The sequence below is a fragment of the Callorhinus ursinus genome, unplaced genomic scaffold (assembly GCF_003265705.2).
Source record: "Callorhinus ursinus isolate GAN/ISIS: 27379988/994484 unplaced genomic scaffold, GSC_fseal_2.0 scaffold2, whole genome shotgun sequence".
Classification (NCBI taxonomy): Eukaryota; Metazoa; Chordata; class Mammalia; order Carnivora; family Otariidae; genus Callorhinus; species Callorhinus ursinus.
Genome location: NW_027397064.1, coordinates 23497252 through 23521471, shown reverse-complemented (window position 1 = coordinate 23521471; position 24220 = coordinate 23497252). Strand labels below are relative to the sequence as shown.

Sequence of the window (24220 nt, the reverse complement as noted above, 5' to 3'; positions counted from 1 at the left end):
GGCTTCACCTGATACCTAGTCCTGCGAAACTGCAAGAGACCCTCAAATCAAATTGAGGTAGATCACTTCCCTCAAATGCCAGATCGAGACTTCATACTTTAACTGAACATGATATACTTCCTTCTTCCCTTTCTTTCCTTTACTCTGGTATTGGCCTGGAAAGATAATGCCAGCATCCATATCTCCTTTGTCATTGCTGAAGGGGTAGGGGGTAAAATTATGGATTTTAGAGCAACTTTTTATTTCAGGGTAGGAGTAAACCTAACTGACCCCTGGCTTGAAGGGACAAATGCCACAATCCCGGCAAGCGAATCCATTAACATACCACCTGAGTGGGAGTGGTCTGTGTCCCGACGGATTTATCTTTGTCTGTGGTGGTTATCATTCTGCTTGCGCCTGTTAATGCCTAGATAGCTGGCACAAAGCCAGACAATGTCTATGAGATTATCTAACTGTGCCTCCAACTTTCCACGAACAAACTAAGACACCCCATTGGTTGATTCCGCTGGATTTATATCGTTGAGTTAGAAAGTAATTAGCAGGAGGCATTCACAAATCAGGATTCATTTCCTTTGGCAGGGCTGTACTTCCCTGGTAAGGAGTAAAGGTAAATGAGAATATGATCACAAATCTCCCCTCAATTCTTGAAATATTGCAGAATCTGCTGGTAAGACAATGACTGCCCAACAAATATCCTTAGATTCTCTGGCCAAAGTTGCTCTTGATAATAGAATACCTCGGTTATCTTTCAGCCAAACATACAAGTGTTTGTGCTATGGCTGACACTACCTCTTGTACCTGTATGAACACTTCTGGAGAAGTTGAAACTCAGTGAAATAAAATCACCGAGCAAGCCACTGGGCTTAGAAAGGTGTCACTTTCCACAGGGTCTTACTTTGCCTTATTTGATTTTGATCCATTTGGGTCTTGGGGAACATGGCTTTGAAGTGCACTCCAAACATTGGAAATTATCTTGCTTATAAGAATCAAAGTAATCTCTCTGGTGTGTTATATTCTCTCAAAAGCTTTAAATGCATGTTCACAGCTGCTAACCACCAAGCAAAAGATTTCCCTAAGACAAAGACAGAGATGAAGACGAAGAAGGGGGAGGAGCAGGATAATGTCCACCTTAAAAATTGTGAAACTGAAGTCGTGGCTTAGGAATAGCACAGAGATTAGACAGAAAGCATGATGGCCTCTGACTACCCCACAGAGGATCCACGAAAGCTGTGAGAACTATTAAACAGTAGCAGAGAGTGGTGCTAATGCCTTAAATTTAGATCAGACCTCTCAGTTAAGCTGAGAGTCTGATCAAAAGGGGGGAATTGTTAAAAAGGAGACAGCAGGCCCAGGTATTCTATTAACAAGTGGAGTCACTTGTGCTAAACTGTACTTCAGCAAACCAAGAATTAATACCTTACCCAACTGCATTTTCGACCCCTCAGGAATGTATCCTTAACCGGTCAATAGGGAGTTACCCGACGAGCACTAGTGAAAGAATCTGCCAGAGAGAGCCCCTCCATTTCCCTTCCAAAAGCAATCTTGCCTGAAACAATGCATTATTTCCTAACAATTTCCTTTTTCCACCCCCTTTCCAACCTTAAAATTCTTTTCTTTTCTTTTTTTTTTAATATTTTATTTATTTATTTGAGAGAGAGAGAACGAGAGACAGAGAGCACGAGAGGGAAGAGGGTCAGAGGGAGAAGCAGACTCCCTGCCGAGCAGGGAGCCCAATGTGGGACTCGATCCCGGGACTCCAGGATCATGACCTGAGCCGAAGGCAGTCGCTTAACCAACTGAGCCACCCAGGTGCCCAAAATTCTTTCATTTTCTACAGCTTGACAGAGCTTCTTCCATTGTTAGGTATGATGTTGCCAGATTCATGAATTGCTGAATAAAGCCATCTTCTCTTTAAATTTACTTAGTTGCATTTTTATCATTTAACACATCTTATATTATTTTATAGTAGTTTAATACTTGATGGGGAAAATACTTCGACATAGTTCTTCTTTTCAAACATATGGCTATCTTATTAATTGTATTTTCCAGAGATACTTTAGACTATTTTTGCTCAAAAAAGGGGGGGGGGTAATTGATTGAAGATTGTTAAATGTGTAGCTTAATTTTAGAGGAACTGACCATGAATCTTCTCATTTTGGAACGTAATAATTCTCCATTCATTAAGTCTTCTGTTATATCTTGGCACAATACTGTAGTTTTATTTTTATTTTAAATAAATAACTACTTGTGTCAGTCTTTCTTTCTGTCCTTTACCCTCCACCCCCCTCTGTGTTCTAGTCAATGAAATTAAATATGTCTTAAAAACATACAACATTGTGTAGAGGAAAATAAACATCTTAGGTAACAGTTACTGGAGTTCAAGAAATACTCAAAATAGTACCAAACCAGAAGAGGGAGCACCTGGGTGGCTCAGTTGGTTAACTGTCTGTCTTTGGCTCACTTCATGATCTAGGGGTCCTGGGATCAAGCCCCAAGTCCAGTTCCCTGCTCAGCTCCTCTGCCCCTCCCCCCTGCTCACGCTCACTCACCTGCTCTTTCTCTCTCTCTCTCTCAAATAAATAAATAAAATCATTTAAAAAAAGAATAAAACCAGAAGGTATTCTTGTAGTCATAATGCTCTATTGGCTCTATCGTAACAAAATTCGTAGGCAAAAGGACTTTAGATAAGCCCCAAAAAAAAAAAAAAAAAAGATCAGGGAAGTAGTGATATGCAAAACTTATATTTTGGGGTCTATTTTTTATGACTTCACCATAAATTAATACAGTGACTATTTCTTTTGAAAATATCCAATGTAGAGAAGCAGCTATAATAATATTATAAATTATCCAATAATGCATAAAATTTATATTTGCTTGAGAAATGGAATATGTCTGATATTAGGCAATTCACAATTCTGATATAATATGTAAAAATGTGGCTTGATACAGAAAACTTCATAAGTATCCAGTCATCTCTCCTCTTCCTTGTCATTCACATGCCGTTTACTTAATTTTCCTCCAATCAGACCAGTTAAGGCAATAAATAGATGATACATCTTGGATTAATGCAAGGCAGAACTCTAAAGATGATATTTTTCTTCAGACTCGCCCAATTCCTTAACCATGAGAGTGGTATGTAAGTATTTGCTTTTCCAAGAATGAAATCTCACACTTTTTTCTATTCCTGTAGCAAATAGTGAGTATTAGTGTCCTGTTTATTAATGGACAGTCTGATGTCACATGTAGATAATTTTGAAATTTTCTTTTCAACAGTCAAATGTAGTTATTCTAATGACAATCAGCTCTTTGGCTGCAAAGATATAAATCATTCTGAATAAACTGTCATCACAACCAGAATAGCAAAATTCTTCTAGGGGTAACAATTCCAGATATTTCTGACTGTTCTTTTCAATGTCCTCTCAATATTCTTTCAAATGTACAGCATCCACTCTATAATCTTTCTGATTAGATTACCCATCTCCACAGTCTGCATTTCTGTAATGTAAGTGCCTGACATTAAGCTTTTTGATTGTAATGTAAGAGCATGACATTAAGCTTTTATCTGCTGACACATCCTTTCAAAGACATCCATCTTAAATAAACATATGGCAACTGTATGACACAGTTACTAGGAAAACACCTAGATAAAACAGGCTGCCCCCAACCACGGAGTTCCCCCTTTAGAAACCCCTGGGTAAACTAGATAACTGACCACTCTAATGACCCAGCTTTCCCCCTCCTACACCCTAATTCCCACTCATGCTTTAAATTCGCCAATGAAGAATGAAGCTGTGAAACCTTAGCCACCCTATCCTTGACCCCAGTAAAAGCAGAGCCCCAGCTCTGTGCTTTCTATCTCTCTATACTCATGACCTTACTTTGTGGCCCGAGTACATGCCATGTACCCTACAGGACTTGTGAATAATAAACCTTGTATTTTCAAAGTTCCCTGAGAGTTGTTGCTGTGGTACACTTTGCAATCATAATAAGAACCCCAAGGGAAAGTCCAGCCACAGCGCTGGCTCAGGTTGGGGAAATACCTTTGGGGACTCACAGGACCAAGTGAGTACCCAAGAGCATTCCTAGCCAACAGCATCACTGTCCACAGGCTGAGACCAACACAGAACAGCTTCCCCAAACTATCTGTGCCTATGTCTGTCTATGTCTATATCATCTATATCTATAGTTAATTACTGCACACAGACAGGAACACATACACACAAATATCTGAATCAGGAAAGGAAGCTTGAACAGAAATCATCTTTTTCAATCTTTTCATTGTATAAATGAGAGAACTTGAGAAAACTGAGGTTCTTAAAATTTGAATTGGTTCAGGACCCTATCTCTGGTCTCTCGATGCTCCCAGTTCAGTATTATTTTTGACCTTTATAAACATTCCTCATTTTGTCTTGTACCCAGAGCATTTCCAGAGAACAGGCATAAGTTTACATACTTTTTTTATACCCCTTTGATCTTTAGCATGACATTAAGCAATATCTCCTAAAACTGTATTAACTGTATTATATGGAGGACTTCAAATAACTCTATCTCCTGTAGTTAAAACAAACAAAAACATCCCTTCCTTTTAAATCTTTGAAAAACGTCATCAAATTACAGCAAATATTATCAACTTATGTCAAAATAAACACATATTAGGGGAGATTATTCTCTCATTTTCTACAAGTAAATTATTGGGTCACTTTTGGAAATGTTTTAGATGGACACAATTTTAGAAATTATGCAAGTAATCAATTCATTGTAATGTTTCCCCTAATTCTACAACATCTCCAGAAACTACAAATCCAAAAAAGGAAAATAAGAAATAATTGAAATCAATAAGAAGGCTTATGGACATGCAACGTTATTAGTAAAATACAAGGTTTTTAATTAAAGATGTTGGCTTTTTACAAAGGCTTGCTGTTACCCTGATTGATCGAGCCTGCTGGCTCAGCTCGTTCTATTTTCCCCATTTGCTCCCATTTGCTTTTCTCTGCCCTAATTGGATATTTACCACATCGGAATTACCTTTTTAAACAACATTTGCTCCACAGAGGTCGTAAATACAATTACACTTTAGACAAACTGTATGTGTATGAATGTACATGAGTATAATTAGCTTATTATTTTCATAATTTGTCATTTTGATTTTATAAGCTACAGGAAATTTTTGGAAGTTTCATGGAAAAAGGTACAATCTAGTTTTCAGCTGTTACAATTTCTTGCTGAAATTTTGAGGAACAAAAATACATAATTATTTTTAGATTTTAATATTCTAAATTTCAGACATATTTTAAAATAAAAAGGCTATATATTATCAACTATATATCTATATATCTGCATATATATATTTCTAAAGTTTGCACTAAAAGTAAATAGAATCCATAGGCCAGGCCAAGTAGTTTATTTTTCTATTATTAAACTGCAAGTTTTTGTATATTGCAACTACTGAAAATAATTTTCTTTGTGCACAATATAACAAATTACCTAGGAAAATGCTAAATAATTTTTAAAATTTTCTAGCATATTCTATAATGTCTGTATAGAAATATTAAATAACATAAAGTGTTGTTTGGAATAAGTTTTTACTTTGCCAATATAGTAGTAACCTCCTATTACAGTTGTCTACAACAGGACAAATACACAGCTTGTGTTAATTTCAATGCCATTCTATTTTTAATTTAAAATAAATGATTATGCTACTAGGGAGAATACTGTAGAAGTAAGGGGTGAATTCCACCAGAAGTTTTCATTTGGTTGAAATAATGCCTTAGCTTTAATCGATTTAATGGACATCTCCATGGACAGAAGCATATTTGTTTGCTCCAGTAGTTGAAACATGTATTCCTCATTAATTTTTGTGGTGTGATATTTTGGTTTAGGAGACAAACATTTTGTGGGTTTTTTTGGGGGGAGGGGCCTATTGTCAAATGCACTTATCTTTTTCAATTTGTTTCTAAGCGAGAAATGTCACCTGTAAAGGAACTGAGAAGACTAAAGCGTATATGGAGTGGGAATCAGCCTAGCAACTTTTAGTTAAATAATCAGCAGTTGAAGGCATAACTCCTTTAATACAAAATTTGTGCAAAGGTTGAGAGAATCAAGCTGTAATATTTTTATATATGTTTTTCTCCCTCATTCCTCAAAATGCAGTGCCTAACTGAGATGGCACCAGGTCTAGAAGGGTAAAGGAATGTGTAAAATGAACAACACCCTGCCTGATAATGGGAGGCTGGAGACAGCAGGCCTGATACTGTGCTGAAAGATAAAAAAGGACAGGCAGTATCTATTTTAAATGAGATAAGTGTGCTTCATATATCTTGCAAGGACAGAGATAACTTTGTTCCTTTAATCATTATTATTTATTTCTTAAAGCTTAGTCTCTCTCACACGTAAACTTAGAGAGCTCAGACCTTAGGACTCAGCTCTTATGAATAGAGAGAGTTGTCATTCTTACCAGTAAGCTTGCTAAGTAATATTCGCATAAGCTTCAGACTTCACATAGCTGATAAGTTTGTCTCCCCTGACATGACTACATTAATCCACTGAATCAATTTACTTAAGCTGTGCTGGGGAGCAATGCGGCCATGATTTCACTGAGCTGAAAAGTACTTTCAAGTTGGAGTCGCTGCTTCACAAGCAGAGCAGCTCTCAGGGTCCCATCCTAAGTTCTATTTTGACGTTTTGCCATGTTAACAAGAAACGACAGGTCCAAAATGGAGTCACGTTTGCTAAGCCCCCACCAAGACTTGATACCTAACCTAACTGCAGTTTCAGCTTCTCCCAGGAGTGGAATTTTAAACCAATCAGTCTGAAATTTCCTGGTTAGAACTACTGAGGAAATCTGCCTGATAAGACCCCCTGCCTTCCCCTAAGGGAAGGTAAACTTGCCTGAAATAATCCACTCTTTTAATTTCCTGTCCCACCCTCCTTCAGCCTATAAAATCCTTCCATTTTGTACAGCACCTCAGAGTTCCCTTCTGTTGGCTAAATGGGATGCTGCCTGATTCATGAATCACTGAATAAAGCCAATTAGATCTTTGAATTTACTCAGTTGAATTTTTTCTTTTTTCTTTCTTTCTTTCTTTTTCTTTCTTTTTTTTTTTAAAAACAGCATCTCTGTCAGAAATATTCCTGTTAGATTTACAGGGTCAGTTCTAACATTAACATGACAAAGGATTTAAGGAGAATGAATTCAGTTACTTCAGAAAGTCAGATTCAGCAGTAAAAATGGAACACTTGGCTACACTCTACAAGCAGAATTTACTTACTTTAAAATTTATAAAATTCTTTAGGTTGTCTAAGGATTTGTTTTTAAGGAATTTGTTTAGAAAAATATTTTATATTTTAGAAAAAAAGGTTTAAAAAAATAGCTGTTGGCTCTGGAGTTGATAGTCTGAACATTATCAAATGCTATAGGAGAAAAATGACACACATTATTCAAATGTAACCAAAGCTCACTGTGGCACCCAACCCAGTACACAAAATCAGTTGCAAAATGTTACAAATTTTACTTGAAATATACACAATTCTATTGCAATATCTAGAGGTATGCATAGGGAGCTATTGTCCATAGGAAGCTGTCAATTTATTCACGCTCTCCATTTCACGAGATCTATTAAAAACAAACTTCTTCATTTCTTCTTTTTAAAAACGGCCTCCAGCAGACCTCCCCTCAAGCTTACCATTGTTGTACGCGGCATTTTTGTTTTGCCATTTCTCTATTCAGAGATGTTTTCACTCTGATTACCACTCTGCTTCATTTCACCTTAACAAGGCATTCATTATCGGGGACTTGTTCTCTCAGAGCCTGAATCTTTTGTCTCTACCAAGACTTCTCGCCATTTAGTGACACAGAGTATAATTCCTGGCACATTTTCTGTTTTAGAAAGAGACACCTGTGGGAAGATGTCAGCATTGATATGCTGTAGTGAGTGAAATGTATTCTTAACTTCAGTTTCCTGAGCTGACTTGCGGGGTTTTTAAATACTTTCACCTTCTTTCCCTAATGTATGGCAAGTCTCAAAAATAATTATCCACAGAAGACAGGGAAATATTTGGCAAATCATGAAGTTGAATATCTTCAGAGAAACCCTCACTGAAGTGAATTTATTTCAGTCATCGGAAAAGGAATAATTTCTAAACAATATAAGACTACATCATTTAGATCCTAAAACATACTTTTGTATGGCCAATCAATAAAAACAGAATATTGTCAAAAACCTGCATAGTCTTGGGGCACCTGGGTGGCACAGTCTGTAATGAGTCTGCCTTTGGCTCCAGTCATGATCCCAGGATCCTGGGACTGAGCCCCACATTGGGTTCCCTGCTCAGTGGAGAGCCTGCTTCTCCTTCTTCCCCTTCCTCCTGCTTGTGCTCTCTCTCTCTCTCAAATAAATAAATAAAATCTTAAAAAAAAAAAGAAAAAACTTTCACAGTCTAGATTTTCTGATTTTTAAAAAGTTCAGTCAGGGTTCAGAGAAAAGTGTCTCTCAAGTGGGCCTAAGGTTAAGTAATATATTTTAACTAACAGGCTATGAGAAATCTAAAGGAAGTCTGAAAAATTTTACATTTTTAAAAAATTTTGATCACATACGATCAAATTCAGAATTCAGAACCACTATAGAATCTCTCACAAAGTCTAACTCTAAAACAAAACAAAACAAAAATATTTCTAAAATTCAGGTCTTCACAATAAGTATGTCTTTGAGTAGTTCCAAAATACATTTTGCCTCGGAATGGTGGGCACTTTAAATATGGATAAGTAATTTACCTTTTAAGTAGCTCAAACAGGGAGGGAGAGAATAGGAGTGAATGTCAAGGGAAAGTAGCCTCCACTTAACTCAGGGTTTTTGTCTTTTTATTCCTCAGCTGTGGGTATCAGTAGTCTTCACAAGGTGGAACTAGCCTACAGGAATTTCACTTCCACATCTATTCATTTATATTTAAAATGGATTACGTTTCGAACTGTATCTCCTTTAACTTATTAAAATGTTAGCTATTATTTTTTAGGTCCTCAGTATATACCAAACGATATCTAAGCATTTCAACTACATTATTGCATTGAATTTGATTCCAAAACAACAACCCTCTGAGGTAAGTGTAATTATCTCCATTTTTAGATTTGGTAACTGAGATTTAGAAAGATTAAGTCAGTTTACCGTGACAGAAAATGGAAAGAACTGGGATTTGTATCATCTGGCTGATTTCAAATCTGGTGTCCTTGTCCATTAAGCTGTGCTATACAATACGGTATACAGGAAACCGTTTTATCTTTAGACTCAGGACACTCAGGTTGAAATCCCAGGTATTAGCTGTGTAAATTTAACAATTCCCCGATCATTTCCTCAGTGTACATTTCCCCATTGTAAAATGAGGTATATGATAACTCTCTTTAATTCACGGGAATATGGTGAAAGTAAATTTTAAAAGGAAAGCTTTTTATAAATTATAAAGATCCTTGCAAATAAATACTATTCTAAAGTTTATATTTGCACATATCAGATACATGTAAATGCTTGTTGAATTTAATTTTGATAGACTGTGGAATAGGCACAGTGACCATTAAGCCAATTTTAGATCATAATAGCAAGGAGCCTAATTTCTATGCTAAAAAAGTAGGTGAATTAAATGACTTCATGCTGATGTTTTGATGAGGCTTGATGATTTTCTTAGTCAAGACTGCCTCCCATTCCCACTTGGTGGCAAGTAAAAAAAGTCATTTAAATGTACTAGAAGAACCTCGTGTTTCTTAAGGTGCCTAAGGATAAACATGCCGCTGCATCTCATGAAGGCCAGAGAATCAGTAGGTAAGAACTGTTACTCTCTCTTTGTCTCTGTTTTTGCTTGCCTCTGTATGACTGATTTATTTACCAGGTTCAAAAGGAAACGTCCACTAGGTTTAATATCTCCTCAAGTTCAAATTTCTAAGGTAGTATAACCAGAATTTCTGGATCCCAGGTCCAAATTCTCTGGGGAGAGAATCTCATTGGCCCAGCATTGGCCAATATTTACTCTTATTACAAGATTTCTCATACTCAACCTTCAATACTTTTAAAAATTTCATGATGAATAATTATTCTTTGTTTGGGTGGGGGTGGAGTGAGGTTCTCCTGTGCACTGTAGGATGTTTGGCAGCATCCCTGGCCTCTACCTACCAGATGCCAATAGATGCTCCCCCAACCCCTACTCAGTGTTGTAACAGCAAAAATATTCAGACATTATCCAATGTCCCCTGGGGGCAGAGTCACCTCTGGTTTAGAAACACTGCCCTGTGACTAAGGTTAGAGCATCACAAAACAAACACGGCCTCAATGACTCACCCCACTAGAAGGGGGTAGTTCTCAGAGGAAGAAAGGTGTCTGGTTGGCAATTATCCTAAAAGTTGTCTACTATAGGAATAAGAGATGTTGGTGAAAATTATGATTTTTTTACTAACTTTTGTATATTTTTTACTAACATAGCCAAATCTCTTAAAATTAATTAAGAGTTTCAGAATTTTGAGTGCTGTATGAATTGAAGGCATATTTAATTTTCAGAGTTGGAGAACACTCATGTGTGCTGTTTTCTCATTCTTTTAATAGAGTGATTTCCAAAACTTTGGCTCCCTATCAATTAAAGAATGATCATTCAGCACTAAAATATTACTACTACTACTACAAAAGAATAATTTGTACTATATTTTTCTATTCTACAAAAATACATATAAAATGCAACAAATATTAAATTAACTAAGATAGTTTTATTTGATTTCATTCACTAATAGTATTATTAAAAGTACTACATGGGACTTCTGATCCAGAAATAATGGCATACGCCTCCTTTTCCCTGCCCTTCCTCACTAAGAACAGCTATACCATGGAAATAATGCAGAAGGCAATAATGCAAAGGAGAACTCTGAAAGGTGTTGAGACAAAGGCAAACTGGTTTGGGACCCTGAACTGGAGGAACAACACAGTAGTAGGCATCTTATGTCTCCCTACTCCACAGAAGAAAGGAATCCAAACTAGCATTCCTTAAATGGAAGCTAGCAACAGAAAGCAGCCCAAGTAGGCTTATACATTCCCCAGATCTAACTTGTGGGCCTCAAGAATGCAAGGTGAGGTTGGCTGGCCTGAGAGTTCCCTCCCCCTCCAGAAGACCAGGGGTGAGTGGGGGGTACCCACCAGAGGGGCCCAGCCACAACCAGCAGCCAACGGGGAAGTGTCCCTTGGTAAAAGAAGTAAGTGAATGAGTAAAAATTAATTTTTAAATTTGACAACTCTGAAGTTTTTTGCCATGAGAGGACCTGAGGACCTCTGCACACTTAACAATTTCCATGGTTACTTGCCACTTCATCACAGAGTATTACAACCATTCTTCTATATTTTAGAAATCTTGACTCTGTGCAAATGGCCACATCAGTGTTATTTCAGCATCGTGTGCAACTCGATTTCAACTACTTTGCTGTTAAAACATTGTCTACAAATATTGTAGTGAATTTATTTCACATATTAATCTAATCTTTACAATCCTGCTTAAAATTCTTGCCAAAACATAGCTGCCATAAAACAGTATTTCTGTCAAATAAGTTAACTTAAGTCTACACTGAGATACTATGTTTCATCTAACTTTTTGACAAAGACCGGAAAGTTTGATAATATACTGTTTTACCCAGGGAATAGGGAAACAGGCATTCACACACATTGCTTCTGGCAGAGAAAACTTTTACAAACTTTACAGAGAACAAGATTTCCATGTTAGTGATCTCTATCAAACTGCATAAACACATGTCCTTGACCTTGTAATTACCACTTCTAGGAATTAACACTACAAGTGAATTCATGCATATATGCATGGAATAAAAAAAATTAAGGGGCATTATAGCATGTAAAGCATGCTAGCATTTGAGTGAAAAATGGGCTGGAACATACACATATTTCCTACTGTGTGCATAAATAGTCTCTGGAAGAATACACAAAAGTAGCCAGTAACATTTTGTTGCCTAGGGGTGGTTGAAGGACAGAGGCAGAACAAAAGTGGCAAGACATTTTTACTTTATGTTCTTTTATATTTATGAATGTTGAACATGAAAATGTCCATGAATTATTTTTTTAAAAAAGAAAGAAATCATTTACCAAAGAGAATATTTTTCCTATACCTGTTTCTTTGGTGGCTTACAATAAAGTAATTATTTTTGTATTTCCTTATTGAAACAGAACCTAACAAACATGAATTGAGACAAATTAGAAATATCTGGACTTTCATCCAACAGTATAATAAGTTTCCATAATATCTAATATTTGTATATTCATACTTTCAATCACATTCTCTGTGTCTTCTATGCTAATAAAGGAATAAATTTCAAATTGCCAACACACTGGTTTCCATATATTATTCCAGCTGTTGTTATTGCAGCAGGAAGAAAAATCTTTACCACTTATATAGAGCATTTTGTTTTTCCTTTTTAAAGAAACCATTTATCCTTAAGATTAGTAAAAATTCAGTGCTGATTTAAGTATGGCTTTAAGAATGCTGAAAAAAATAGATACTTATCTTTGTATTCAATATACTTTGTTTTTAAACGTCTTAGCAGTGATGTTAGCTTATATTTACTTTAATGACTAATGCAAGAAACAATATAGGCAAGGGCAAGACACACTGTTATTTAATAGTTAATCTATATCCATAATTCATATAGTTAATATCTCTGTGCCTAGAATAGAGTGGGGACAGAGTGCTCTGTTTTTTCTCTTTTTTTCTTTTTCTAATAAATGAATGGTGTTATAACAAAGTACTGGGGAAAAGTACTGAGATATTAGGTTAAGCTCAAATGGAGTTACCATTTTGTACACATTTGAATTTCCTACTTTCTCTGTTATACAGACTCTTAAAACATGGTTAATATCAGCACATCTGTGTTGTTGATAGCATTAACCTGGAAACCACAAAGAAATGTAAGAAACAATTATATATTATGTTTCATTTGAAAGCTATGAAATTAGGCAGTTTACTTGAATAGAAGCAAATCCACCACAAAGAAGCAAAAGCTCATTTTCATGTTTCTGATGACCCAGAAGTGTGAAAAGCATCAATTATTAAAATTTCTTGACCATTTCAAGCCCATGCCTTCTCAGTGCTCAACACTTACAGGTCTGGCAATGATTTTCTGTGGGTCCCCAGCATCGGCCAGTACAGGACTTATGACAACGTCCACCTGTAGAATAGGAAAAAGCACATATACATTATAATCTTTCAGTCTTTGACTAGAAGCAACTCTTCAATGAAAATATTCTTGCTCCTTTATGGGGATTTTTATATTATACTATAGTTGAAACGTAGCTCATAAAATGCCCACTTGAGTTGAATGTCAAATGCATATGAACCTGAAATACAATCTCCTGATACTCAAAATCTTCTCATCATTTTATAAGAAGTTTCAAGCATTTAGGGGCACCTGGGTGGCCCAGTGTGTTAAGCATCCAACTCTTGCTTTGGCTTAGGTCATGATCTCAGGGTAGTGAGATTGAGGCCCAGAGCCCCACATAGAGCCCAGAGTCAGGCTCTGCACTGAGCAGGGAGTCTGCTTGAGATTCTCTCTCTCCCTCTGCCCACCCCCAATCCCCTGCACTTATGCTCTCTCTCACTCTCTCAAATAAATAAATGTTTTTAAAAAGTTTCAAGCATTTAAAACATAAACTTCTTAGAAAGTTTAATTTCAGCTATTTGACATCCTCTTTTAAAAATTTTGTTGATACTACCTTTATTTTCAAATATAAACTCTTATCTCCTGTAGCAGTATCTTTCTCTTAAGGACTTTGCTACTCTAGGTATTTTGCTCAGCAAATACAGTTGTCCCACAGAGAAATTCTCCTAAGGACTCAGCAAAAGAATATTAGCTAGGAGAAATCATATATAACGATTTTCTTTGAAGGTTGCTTTTGAATTTCATAAGTTCACTCTAAGTATTTGTGGGTGTAAGGGTATAGAAGTGCTTATTTTTAGAATAAAAAGTACACCTGAAAATCTATTAAAGACTAAAGCTTTTTTTTTAAAGATTTTATTTATTTGAGACTAAAGCTTTTCTATAACATAATTCTTATTAAACCTTCTCTTAATTTTCTAATATTAATTGTGAATGAGTATATGCCTATATAAGATGTGTATTCTAATGTAATAAGCTATATGGTAAAAATTATGAAATAGGGTTATATCAAATGTTTCCTTCTTTCTTTGACTCATGAGTTTCAACTCTTCAACTTGAAAGATCTTACAACTTGGGCAGTTTTTGTTGTTGTTGTTTTGTTTTGTTTTGTTTTTCTCTCTCTCCTTAAGAGACTGCCTGAATGAACTTGTTATGTTAAATGCTTTCACAGTTAAGGAGCAGATTCAGTTAAGGAGCTGAACCTCAGACCATCCAAATGGTCTACCTTCTGCAAGTGAACAGTATTATTTCCAAGTTAATATAACACTTAGGCTCAATTCCAGTCACCTTCTTAAAAGTATCAGGATCCTTGCCACAAAAGAGTTTATTTAAAGCAATTCTGTTTGTGAAGCACTGTTGCTGACATCACCAGCATATAATATCCTGTCACTCTGCCATCTGTTTATTTAGATCCAAACACATTATAACTACATAATGCAAGCTCATTCTAGCTGACAGGAAAAGGACTCCATCTGGCCTGAACAATATAACTTTAATCAGTGATAATGATAATTATTATTAAAAACCTACTGGAGCTCTTTTGTACAATGCTAATAAATCTAATTTGATTTATACCAGCGGAAATTAGAAAGGGCTGTGAGACAAAATGGGAAGCAGAGAAAACTCTGAGTACAAACTTTTTATGAGAAAGTAGCTAAGGTTAATATATTTCTTTAGATGTGTTAAAATCTTTTAAATCAACCCATTAAGTGGTCTGTTAATTAAAGATATCTGAAGCAGAAGATGATCTACTATTTAATCTATGACTTCTTTAATTGTGTTAGAGGCTAGTGAAATATTTAGCTGTATTCACTGTGACCAGAGCACTCTTGGTAGCTGGGGGGAGGAGGAGTAGCTAAGTAATAGAGGACATTTTAATATACTCAGTGTTCCATTTTTATTAGATTATATATTTTCTACCTTTTTATTCTTGCAGTTTTGATTTAGCACCCCAAGACCTATGCCTAGATCCAATACAAAAAGGAATATTACTAGAAATTTGGTTTATGATTCTTGGCAAAGTATCACGGCAAGAGCCACCTACTTGGAAACAGATGATCTAGTACCCACACACACACACACACACACACACACACAAAGTTTAAATAATTTAACCTTCACTATGTACATGTTGTTAGGAAATTTTGTTTGGTAGTGTCCATTTTTTATTCAGATTTAAACAAAAATATCTATTACTGCTATAAAAGGAAGCTAACAACAACTGCCCCTCTTCTGGGATTTTACCCAGTCTTATATTCCCTTCAACCCTTTTGGTAACCAAGAGGAGGGGGATTACTTGGCTCACACATTTCAGAATTCTATTACTACACACATGGGAGGAACCGTGGCCTCAATGTGCTCCACAAATTGTTGCTCATTCTGGCCTGCGCTTCATTTGACTGTCTTTGACTCTTTGGGATCTGCTGACACATTCATTTCAGCTTTAGTCTTCAAAAGTGTGCCATATATGGCCCTTGGGAAAACACTATTTTCACTGAGTTGTTGCAATTCAGTAAGTGTCAAAATATCTGAACAAAATCTGACCGGAGGTATTTCTGAATTAACGTATTTGCCATACTTTCATGTCTGCAACCTTAGTTTGATTCTTGTAGACAACTGGGTAGTGTAGTTTAATATGCTTTAAAATATGCTTTTAGGTTTTTGTTTTCAACAGTTCTGCTGCACACAAGTGTCAAAAAATGAGAAGGTAGGTAAGGGGTTTCCTTATTAACTACCTATCTAGAATAGGAAAAACAAAACAAAAAACAACTACAATTTTTTTCCCCTACCCTCTTTCCATCCATTTATCCAAAAGTATTTTTTCAGTTCCTTCTGCATCTGTGTATTAGGAACTACGTTAAGTATCAAAACAGACATGGTGACTTCTCTAATAGAGTTTAGAATTAATTTAGCATTATTTTAAAGGGAAATGATTTTGTTTACTCTGTATCTAATGTTCACCTTCTATGGGGTTTAAGGAAAGAAGCCAACAAATCTAAATTTTTAACAGTCCTCTTATTCAGGCAAGAAGAGTTGGATGCAGCCAGGTTGAATTGGACCATTTCCAATGTAATGCCTCGTGGCTTGGAAGTCCACTCCATTCCTTATACAGTGATTTATCTATATGACATCTAAAATGAGATCAGCCCAGAGCATTTCAGTGGAGAGGATAAGTATGGCCCATGAAGGATCCCCTGTGTGTCCTCTACAAAAAGAAAAAAGCTTTAATGGTGGCCCATTATCTTACTGAGAACTTCCTGTTTTCTATTCTCAGATTCTCAGGCATTCAGTGTCTCAGGAGGGCTGATTTCAAGGGGAAAAAAGACCATATATTCACAACTCTTTTACTGTGAATTAATTTTATAAGTAACTTCTCTAGTAGTATGTTTTTAAAATAAGGACAGCAGAAAGGAGAGATAGATACTAGTCTATGTAAATGGAAAAAATATTTTGGGGCACGGAGACCTTGCCAGTGTTGTCCAAATCTGCCTATTTCCAAGTCTCAATCTGCTACATGATTCTCTTCCATTGTTTATTACAATAATTCTTTTAAAACTATGTGAGGAAATGTGCCACTTAAAAAATAAGAATCTGACATTTCCATTCAGCTTAGTGATAGCATAGTTATTTAAATCAATACTCCTACCTCTTGTCACTCTGACTCAAAGAGGTGAAATATAAAACACAATTTTAAACAAATATTTCTGTTCACTTTTAGCAACCATTTTAATCTTTTAAAGTAAGTGCTGATTACTGCACATCAGCATTATTTTAATTTACAATCACCTCTACTTTGACAACTCATTATTCATCACAGAAGTTAGCAAATATGACTAAATTCATCTTTTATGCTTGTTCAGCAGAAGTTATTAAAAACGTAGCTTTCGCATTCTTTTTTTTTTTTTTTTTTTTTTTTTTTTTTTAGGAACTAGAGTCCCTGAGCCACTTTGTAAATTCATGCTAGAAGTTTTCCTCATTTGTGGGACCACCTGACAGAAGAGATGGAATTTAACATTTACCTCTGGACTGCTTTCTGCAAGTAATATGCCCAGACAGTAGTTACAAAATGAAGTGAATGGCAACCATAAAAGATTATATCCTCAAACTGCTTCTAGCTAAAGGCAATGCAGTTATATCTCTGGATTCTTCTTTTAGTGCTTTTAAAAACTGGCAGTATTGACCTCTTAAAACTTTCTTTACTGGGAAAAGAGTGAAAGAATAGTATCTTTTTCGTGACCCTATAATTCAGAAGGGAGAAGTGGAACATTTATTGGAAGTCTACACTAAATCAGTCCCTATTCTTGAATGGATGATAAAAACATGAATAAATAAAAGCCCTGCCCTCAAGGAGCTTTCAAGAACCAGGAAATAAGTAGAAGAATAGGCAAATGATTATGATAATCACATTTGCTAAAATATAGGTATGCATAAAGTGGAGAGGATGGATTTGAAATAGGCTCCATGGAGGGGCAGGCATTTCAATTGGTCTTGAATGTCTAGTTTGTCAGAAGAGGAAGGAAGTTCCAAGCTCAATGACTAACCTAAGCAATGAGACAGAGGCATGGATGCACACAACTCTTTGGGGCCATAACGAATACTTTATAGTCCTTTGAGCTATCTGCATTGGGACAGCATCTGGAGGGTAAGCTTACAAGGTGTCTTGAAAATCTTCTAAATAGGTCACAGTTTACTCTGTGCAGGTGTTATGGAGTTAGTCAAATTTTTAAAAACTGAAATTATGTGGTTTGATCAGCAGAGTGGAAGAGAATTTCAGGTTATGGTTCCCAAAAATTAGTGTTGAGATTTGAGAACCTATGCAAAGTGCTGATTTTATAGTCTGGGGCGAGTGAGGTACAGGAATCCATATTTTAAAAAAGCAATCCCAGGGATTCTGATGATGAAGTTTCCAGATGACAAAGTATGGCTAAGAAATAACGGTTTGGCATATAATTCCAAACATCGTAGTCATATTTTGAGACAATACTTTAACCGTAACATTTGATCAGATGCTTGGTAACCAAACTCACAGGATTAAATGGTGTAAAAATCTAGCAGTCTCTTATTTCCCAGTGTGCACCCCTTGTTTTGTGGATATATTTCCAGCAGGTTGCATTTTTTCCCCCAGCAGTCCTAAAAAACACATAGCTTTTTTTTTTCAAATTTAAACTATTATAAACGGCCCATATGATAGTAAAGTCACAATATGCTTCCAGCAAATGGTATGTTAGTATCATTATTTAATGATATTACTCTAATGTGGCATTGCCCCTTTTTTAATCAGATGTTAATACTCTGCTGTTTTTGTCTTACAGCTCTCACTGTCCTGTGTTTGTTCATCCCCACACTTTTGTTACGTAAATGATTTTACAGTTTTCTTCCAATCTCAGCTCAATCTTCCTGTCTTGCCTATGATTTGAAAGTTAACTATTGGATGAAAGCTTTAAATTTTATACATTTGCTATTCAAAAAATGATTGGCAAGTATTTTCACTAACTAGGAAGACAAAGTTAAATTAAAAAACATATATACATGGAATTTTTCATCTAGCAATAAATTAAGTCAGGAGTTAGCAGTTTAAAGTATTTTAGGTAATCACTGGGTTGAAAAAAATAGGCAATGTCAACATCATTACAGTTGTTTTTTCTACATGCACCATCGTGTTATTCATTCAAGCAACCTACAGTCCAAGGATTTAGAATAGCATACGTCCTCATATAATCAAGATTAATTTTGAACAGAAATGTAAAATACATCAAGTTTAGTCTGAAACACTTGTATCCACCCACCTTCTCAGGGATTCAACCCACTGGTGATCTGTAACTGCCAGAGCACACAGGATCTCCCTCCTGGTACCATCTCAGATAGGATTATAGACACATGGCTAATGGATGGACCAGTTATCTGGCACACAGAATTGTGCAAAGGTTTGAAGTACCAAGCCTATTGAGCAAATTTTCATTTTTCCTAAAGCCTTCTGTAAACACAAATAAATCTAGAGGAGAAATCATAATGGCAGAAATCTCATTAGCAAATAGAAGCTGGACAGGGTGGGTTGGGAAAACCTATAGGAGTGCCTTCTTAAAAACCTATTCAGTTGTACATAGGGCCAAGTGGCTACTGCATTAGCATGCTCAGTTTAGATTTGCTTCTACATATTCAGGTAGAACAGCCAGATCTACACAAATTTCACACTCAAAAGGAAATTTGATGAGAATCTAGTTAGAATTTAAGATTGTTAATCATCACTTACATTTATAGCCTTACGTGGTCATAAGTTAACTGATAGTTAGAAGTAATGGAATACATACGCCAAAATAAAACAGACATTAACAGACTAAAGGAATTTTATTTCCCATTGAATAGAAAGATCTGATACAGTATCTGTATTACTGTTCTGTAAATTCTATACTCCTAGCACACCTCCAAATTTCTTTAGGCTACTATAATTAACAGAAAAGAACTTAGAATACTAGTAACAGGGCCCAAATCAATAATAAATCAATATCAATAATAAAAAATGACTCAAATTATAAAGAAAAGTTAAATTTTTCCTGAAAACTTATTTCATACTTGGTAGTATGTCATATTGATACATTTTAATATTTTTATATTTTATACTGAATATTTCATATTTGATACTCTCAAGCATTTCTTCCAAACCAAGTAATTAGAAAGCATCAATTATCACTGTTTTTAGCTGTTAGCACAGAATGGAATACAGGAATTCCACTTAACTGTGGAAGAGAATTAGTTCTAATCAATGTCAAATACATTTCTGAACATATAAATAAGGGGTCTGAACAAACTGGAAAACCTTACCAGCAGAATTAAAGAATAAATTAAGATGTGTCTGTTGTTCACAGTCAACAACAGTAATAATGACAGGTACATCTTTGAGCATTCAAGATGAATCAGCAAGGCCACCAACAGCATCCATGAGCATCCTTCAGAGTATATCCTACCTAGATGATACCCCCTTGGAGGTCTGCAGTGCACAACCTGTTCAGCTATATGTGGTGGTGGTCCTTCTAGGAATGTAATAAGTTCTTGTATATATTACCCAGTTGATCCTCATGGGACACTAAAAGCTGATTCCTTCCAAAATGTATATCTCAAGTCCAGACCATGTAGGGTACAGGCTTATACTTCCAACTGCTTATAAAACATTTCCACCTGTATGATTAGCAGACATTCAAAATATTTACATGTCCAAAATTTAATCCTTGATCTTCCCACCCCAGCAAAAAATTATCCTATAAAGTCTTTCTTCTTCAGTCAATCACAACAATCCTTCTTCATGTCAATCAATCCCTCCAGAAGCTCAGGCTGAAAAAGTTGAGGTCATCATATTCAGCTCCCTCCTCTTCTTCTCTCACAGCTTGAATCCAAAATCATTAGCCTATCTAGATACCAGTAACTCCAAAATATATATATGTCCATTCATTTCCCACCATCCACACCACTAAGCCACAATCATCTCCTGCTTGGAATAATGCAATAGCCTCCTAACTTGTGTCCTAGCTTCTACCTTGGCCTCTTTACAATGTCTTCTCAATATATTAGCCAGAAGAATCTTCTCAGTCAGACCAGGTCAAATTCCAATAACTTGACATCTCAAAGTAAAAAAGACAAAATGCTTACAATGGTCTTGAAGGCCCTGTGATATTTGGCATGCATCCATGCATGCTACGCATCCCTAACCTTACCTCCTACTATTTTCTTCCTGGAACACTCCTCTGAGCCCTCTCATCTTCTGTTCACAGGATGTACAAGGTGCACCCTCTACTTAGGGCCCTCCCATTCCCTCTGCCTGAACCTCTCTTTCTCTGATAGCCTGCAGTCATATGCTTCACTTGCTTACCTGCTTTTCTTAGATGCCACCTCTCTGTGAGGACTTCTCTGACCCATACTGTTAAATATTCCAGATGGATTTACTAAATTCTATTTCTAATATGTGTTCAATTTAGAAATGTTGTAAAGTGCAGAAAACATAAAAGAAGAAAATAAAAATCATTCATAAACTTTGCATTTTGGTGTTTTTCTTTTTTTGAAGTATATTAATATTGTTTTTTTAAATAGTATAATAGTCTATCTAGTTTTGTAACCTATTTTCACATTGTATTTTATTCTAAAAATTTTCAGATTATATTACATTAATGCAATTGTGTGTGTGTTTGTGTGCATGTGTGTGTGAGAGAGAGAATTTGCCTCCCATTATACAGCCATACCATAATTATCAATCACTTCACTTAATGGAATATTTTGCTGGTACCTAAAGAAAACCAAGACATATTTTTAAGTAAAAATATATATTAAGACAATATCACTAATTTCATATCATATTTTTAAGCAGATTTGTAGCTCATGGAAAGATAATTTGGATATCAGAAAGAACTCAACCATGCCATTCTTTATAGCCTTCTGGAAAACACAAATGGGCTCTGGAACACTTGGTAGATTTGCAGATGACCAGCACATGTATCAGAACATTTGACAAGGGAATTGGCTGGCCTAGATTGATGTGCTGGTCCTAGCAGTGTACCAAAGGCCTCTGTACATTTCTATCATATTTGACTTTTTTAATTGCTGAGTTAGATAAAACAACTGAAAAATGCTTACCATATTTGCCTATGACACAAATCTGGCGGGGGGGGGGAGCGATTGCTCATACATAAGATAACCATTCAGACTTTAAAAAGCACTTGGTAAATGAAATGATGAGCCCAAAGTAACAATATAAAATGTAATAGGATCAATGTAAATTTCTGCATTTGTGCTTCTAAATCAGTATTTCATGTAAATATCAACAGACATACACACATACAGAGTCTATCTGGCAGGTCATCCTATGAGACAGGTTAGAATTTCAGATCTCACTCTGCTTTTGGCTGTTTCATTCCTCAGGCAGGTAAGTTAACTTCTCTGGCTCGAGTTTTTATTATTTTGTACTTCTGTGTTTATCTTATACATGGAAATTCACACCATGCTGCATAATGAAATCTAGACATCATTACCAAAATCATCAACCTTGCCACACATTTACCATTTACTGAGCACTTTGTACATTCTAACAAGTAGACAAAGTGCTTTACTCTTAGTATCTCATTTAATCTGCACAATATTATAAATACTATTATTTGTCTCATTTTACAGGTAAGAAAACAGAAGCGTTCTTTAAGTGGAATCAGAAACTTGTCTCTTTATATCATGTCAACCCTTTTTATACATAGCATATTAGCTTATCACAAATTTTTATTCTTGTATATTTTTTTACTTCTAATTGGCCTTTACTTTGATCCTATTACTTGTTTATTGAGGTTCAGCAGTAGATGGGGCTAAAATCAATGCCAATTAAATATAAACATATTTTAGTAACTAGCCCTTATAATTGTGACAAGAAATGATAGCCTGTAATTTAGGGAAGACAAAATATTTGAAAGTATTGTATACATAACCAATTTAGAATATTGTCATTCACTGCTCTAAGTGTTCACATAAGTGCTAGCAAAATGCAGAAAACATAAACTTTGAAAACAATTTTATTTGCATTTATCCTCCTTTATTTACAGTTGGTAGGATCTTGGGTAAGGAACTTTACCTAAGAGCTGACTTTCCTTATTAATGAAATATAGATGATGATACTTCTTTTATATGTTAGGGGTGATTAAGTGGAATAGCATATGTAAAATGTCTGGCATGTAATAAGCATCAATCAATGTTAGTTCCTTTCTCCCTCCCTCAAAATATTGTATATGAAAATATTAAAGACAACAAAGAGAGACAAAGAAATGCAGACAGTCAGCAGAGGTGATATGGTAGACAAAGCAAGTTATCTGGAGACAGAAGTGTTTATGCAGACAGAGTTGGAATGATCAGTAAGGTATCACAGTCAAGTAATAGGAAAGGGGGAGGGTGTAACATCATAGAAACTCTGACAGGCTTGGCAGACAGGGATAAGTGGGTTTCAGAGGTCTCTGCATGCTTTTGGCAAACTTTGAGAAGCTGCAGTCTCAGCAGGAATGCTACTAATAATCCAAATACAGTGCAAGCTTATTCTGCTACTGGGATATCACATTCTTGTACCTTTCAGTCTAGCGTACATGGAAGGAGGAAAAAAGGGCAGATAATATTTCAAGGTATGTGACAAAAAAGTAGAGAGAAACCCATGGTGGAACAGTATTTGGAATGCTGGAGAGGATCAGATGCGTTAATGCTGGCGTCCCTGCCCTCATCTGTGAGACTGCTAGTCAGAGGTGCTAACGGATCCCTGAGGAATTGTAACCATCTGTGTGTTCAGTTTGTGAGTGGTGTCACATTTCAGAGGCATGATTCGGCAGCTGAAATTCAACCAAATGGACTTTACTCCTCTCAGAGGACGTTAAAAGAGATCCAAAGCATGGCTGGTGGCGACAGTTCTAAATCTTTTCTCAATTCTCACTTTTCTCACAATACTTTCAGCCTCTGAAGCCTCTCATTCACAGCCTTGCCCCTGCTCAAGAAGCTCACTAACTCTCCTCCTGCCTTTTTCCCAACACAAAGTATTTACCAGCTACTCTCTTCTACTGTATCACTTTATGTCGTTGATTGAATTAGCCATTTTCCCTAAATACTTTTATTTCATCCAACTCTCTAGTTAAAAAATTTTCTGCCCATTTTAGCATCCTGAGTGTGTATTCCAACATTCTAGGAAGATAGTGTGTGTGTGTGTGTGTGTGTGTGTGTGTGTGTGTGTGTGTGTGTGGACTTTAAGTCCAATGGGCTGAAGAGATCAGAATGGCAGACATGGAATGTTTGAGCAGGTATGGAAGGAAGACCATGAATATTTCCACATTTGTCATTTTTTTAATCCTGTCAGAGTAGTGGTTACCTGAAAAGCAGTGTACTGGTTCTATTTCACTGTGAACATAAAGAAATTCCCAATATCTGTGTGTGGCATGGTCTCCATAAGCAGCCTCTGTTTTCATCTGCCTTCCACTTGACAGCTCCAAGAATAGATCTATCTCCTCTATGAATTAATTAGAAATGGGTATTATCATAGGA

The 24220-nt window shown here is 36.0% G+C and overlaps 1 protein-coding gene across 8 annotated transcripts in view; it reads right to left on the bottom strand.

The window, feature by feature from the left end:
* Window positions 1-24220, bottom strand: part of ERBB4 (erb-b2 receptor tyrosine kinase 4) — a 1101497-nt gene that overhangs the window by 322756 nt on the left and 754521 nt on the right. For all 8 annotated transcript variants that reach the window (XM_073879088.1, XM_073879094.1, XM_073879096.1 and 5 more), the window contains exon 5: window positions 13127-13192. In XM_073879088.1, coding sequence (XP_073735189.1) covers window positions 13127-13192 — 66 coding nt within the window. The remainder of the gene's footprint in view (window positions 1-13126; window positions 13193-24220) is intronic.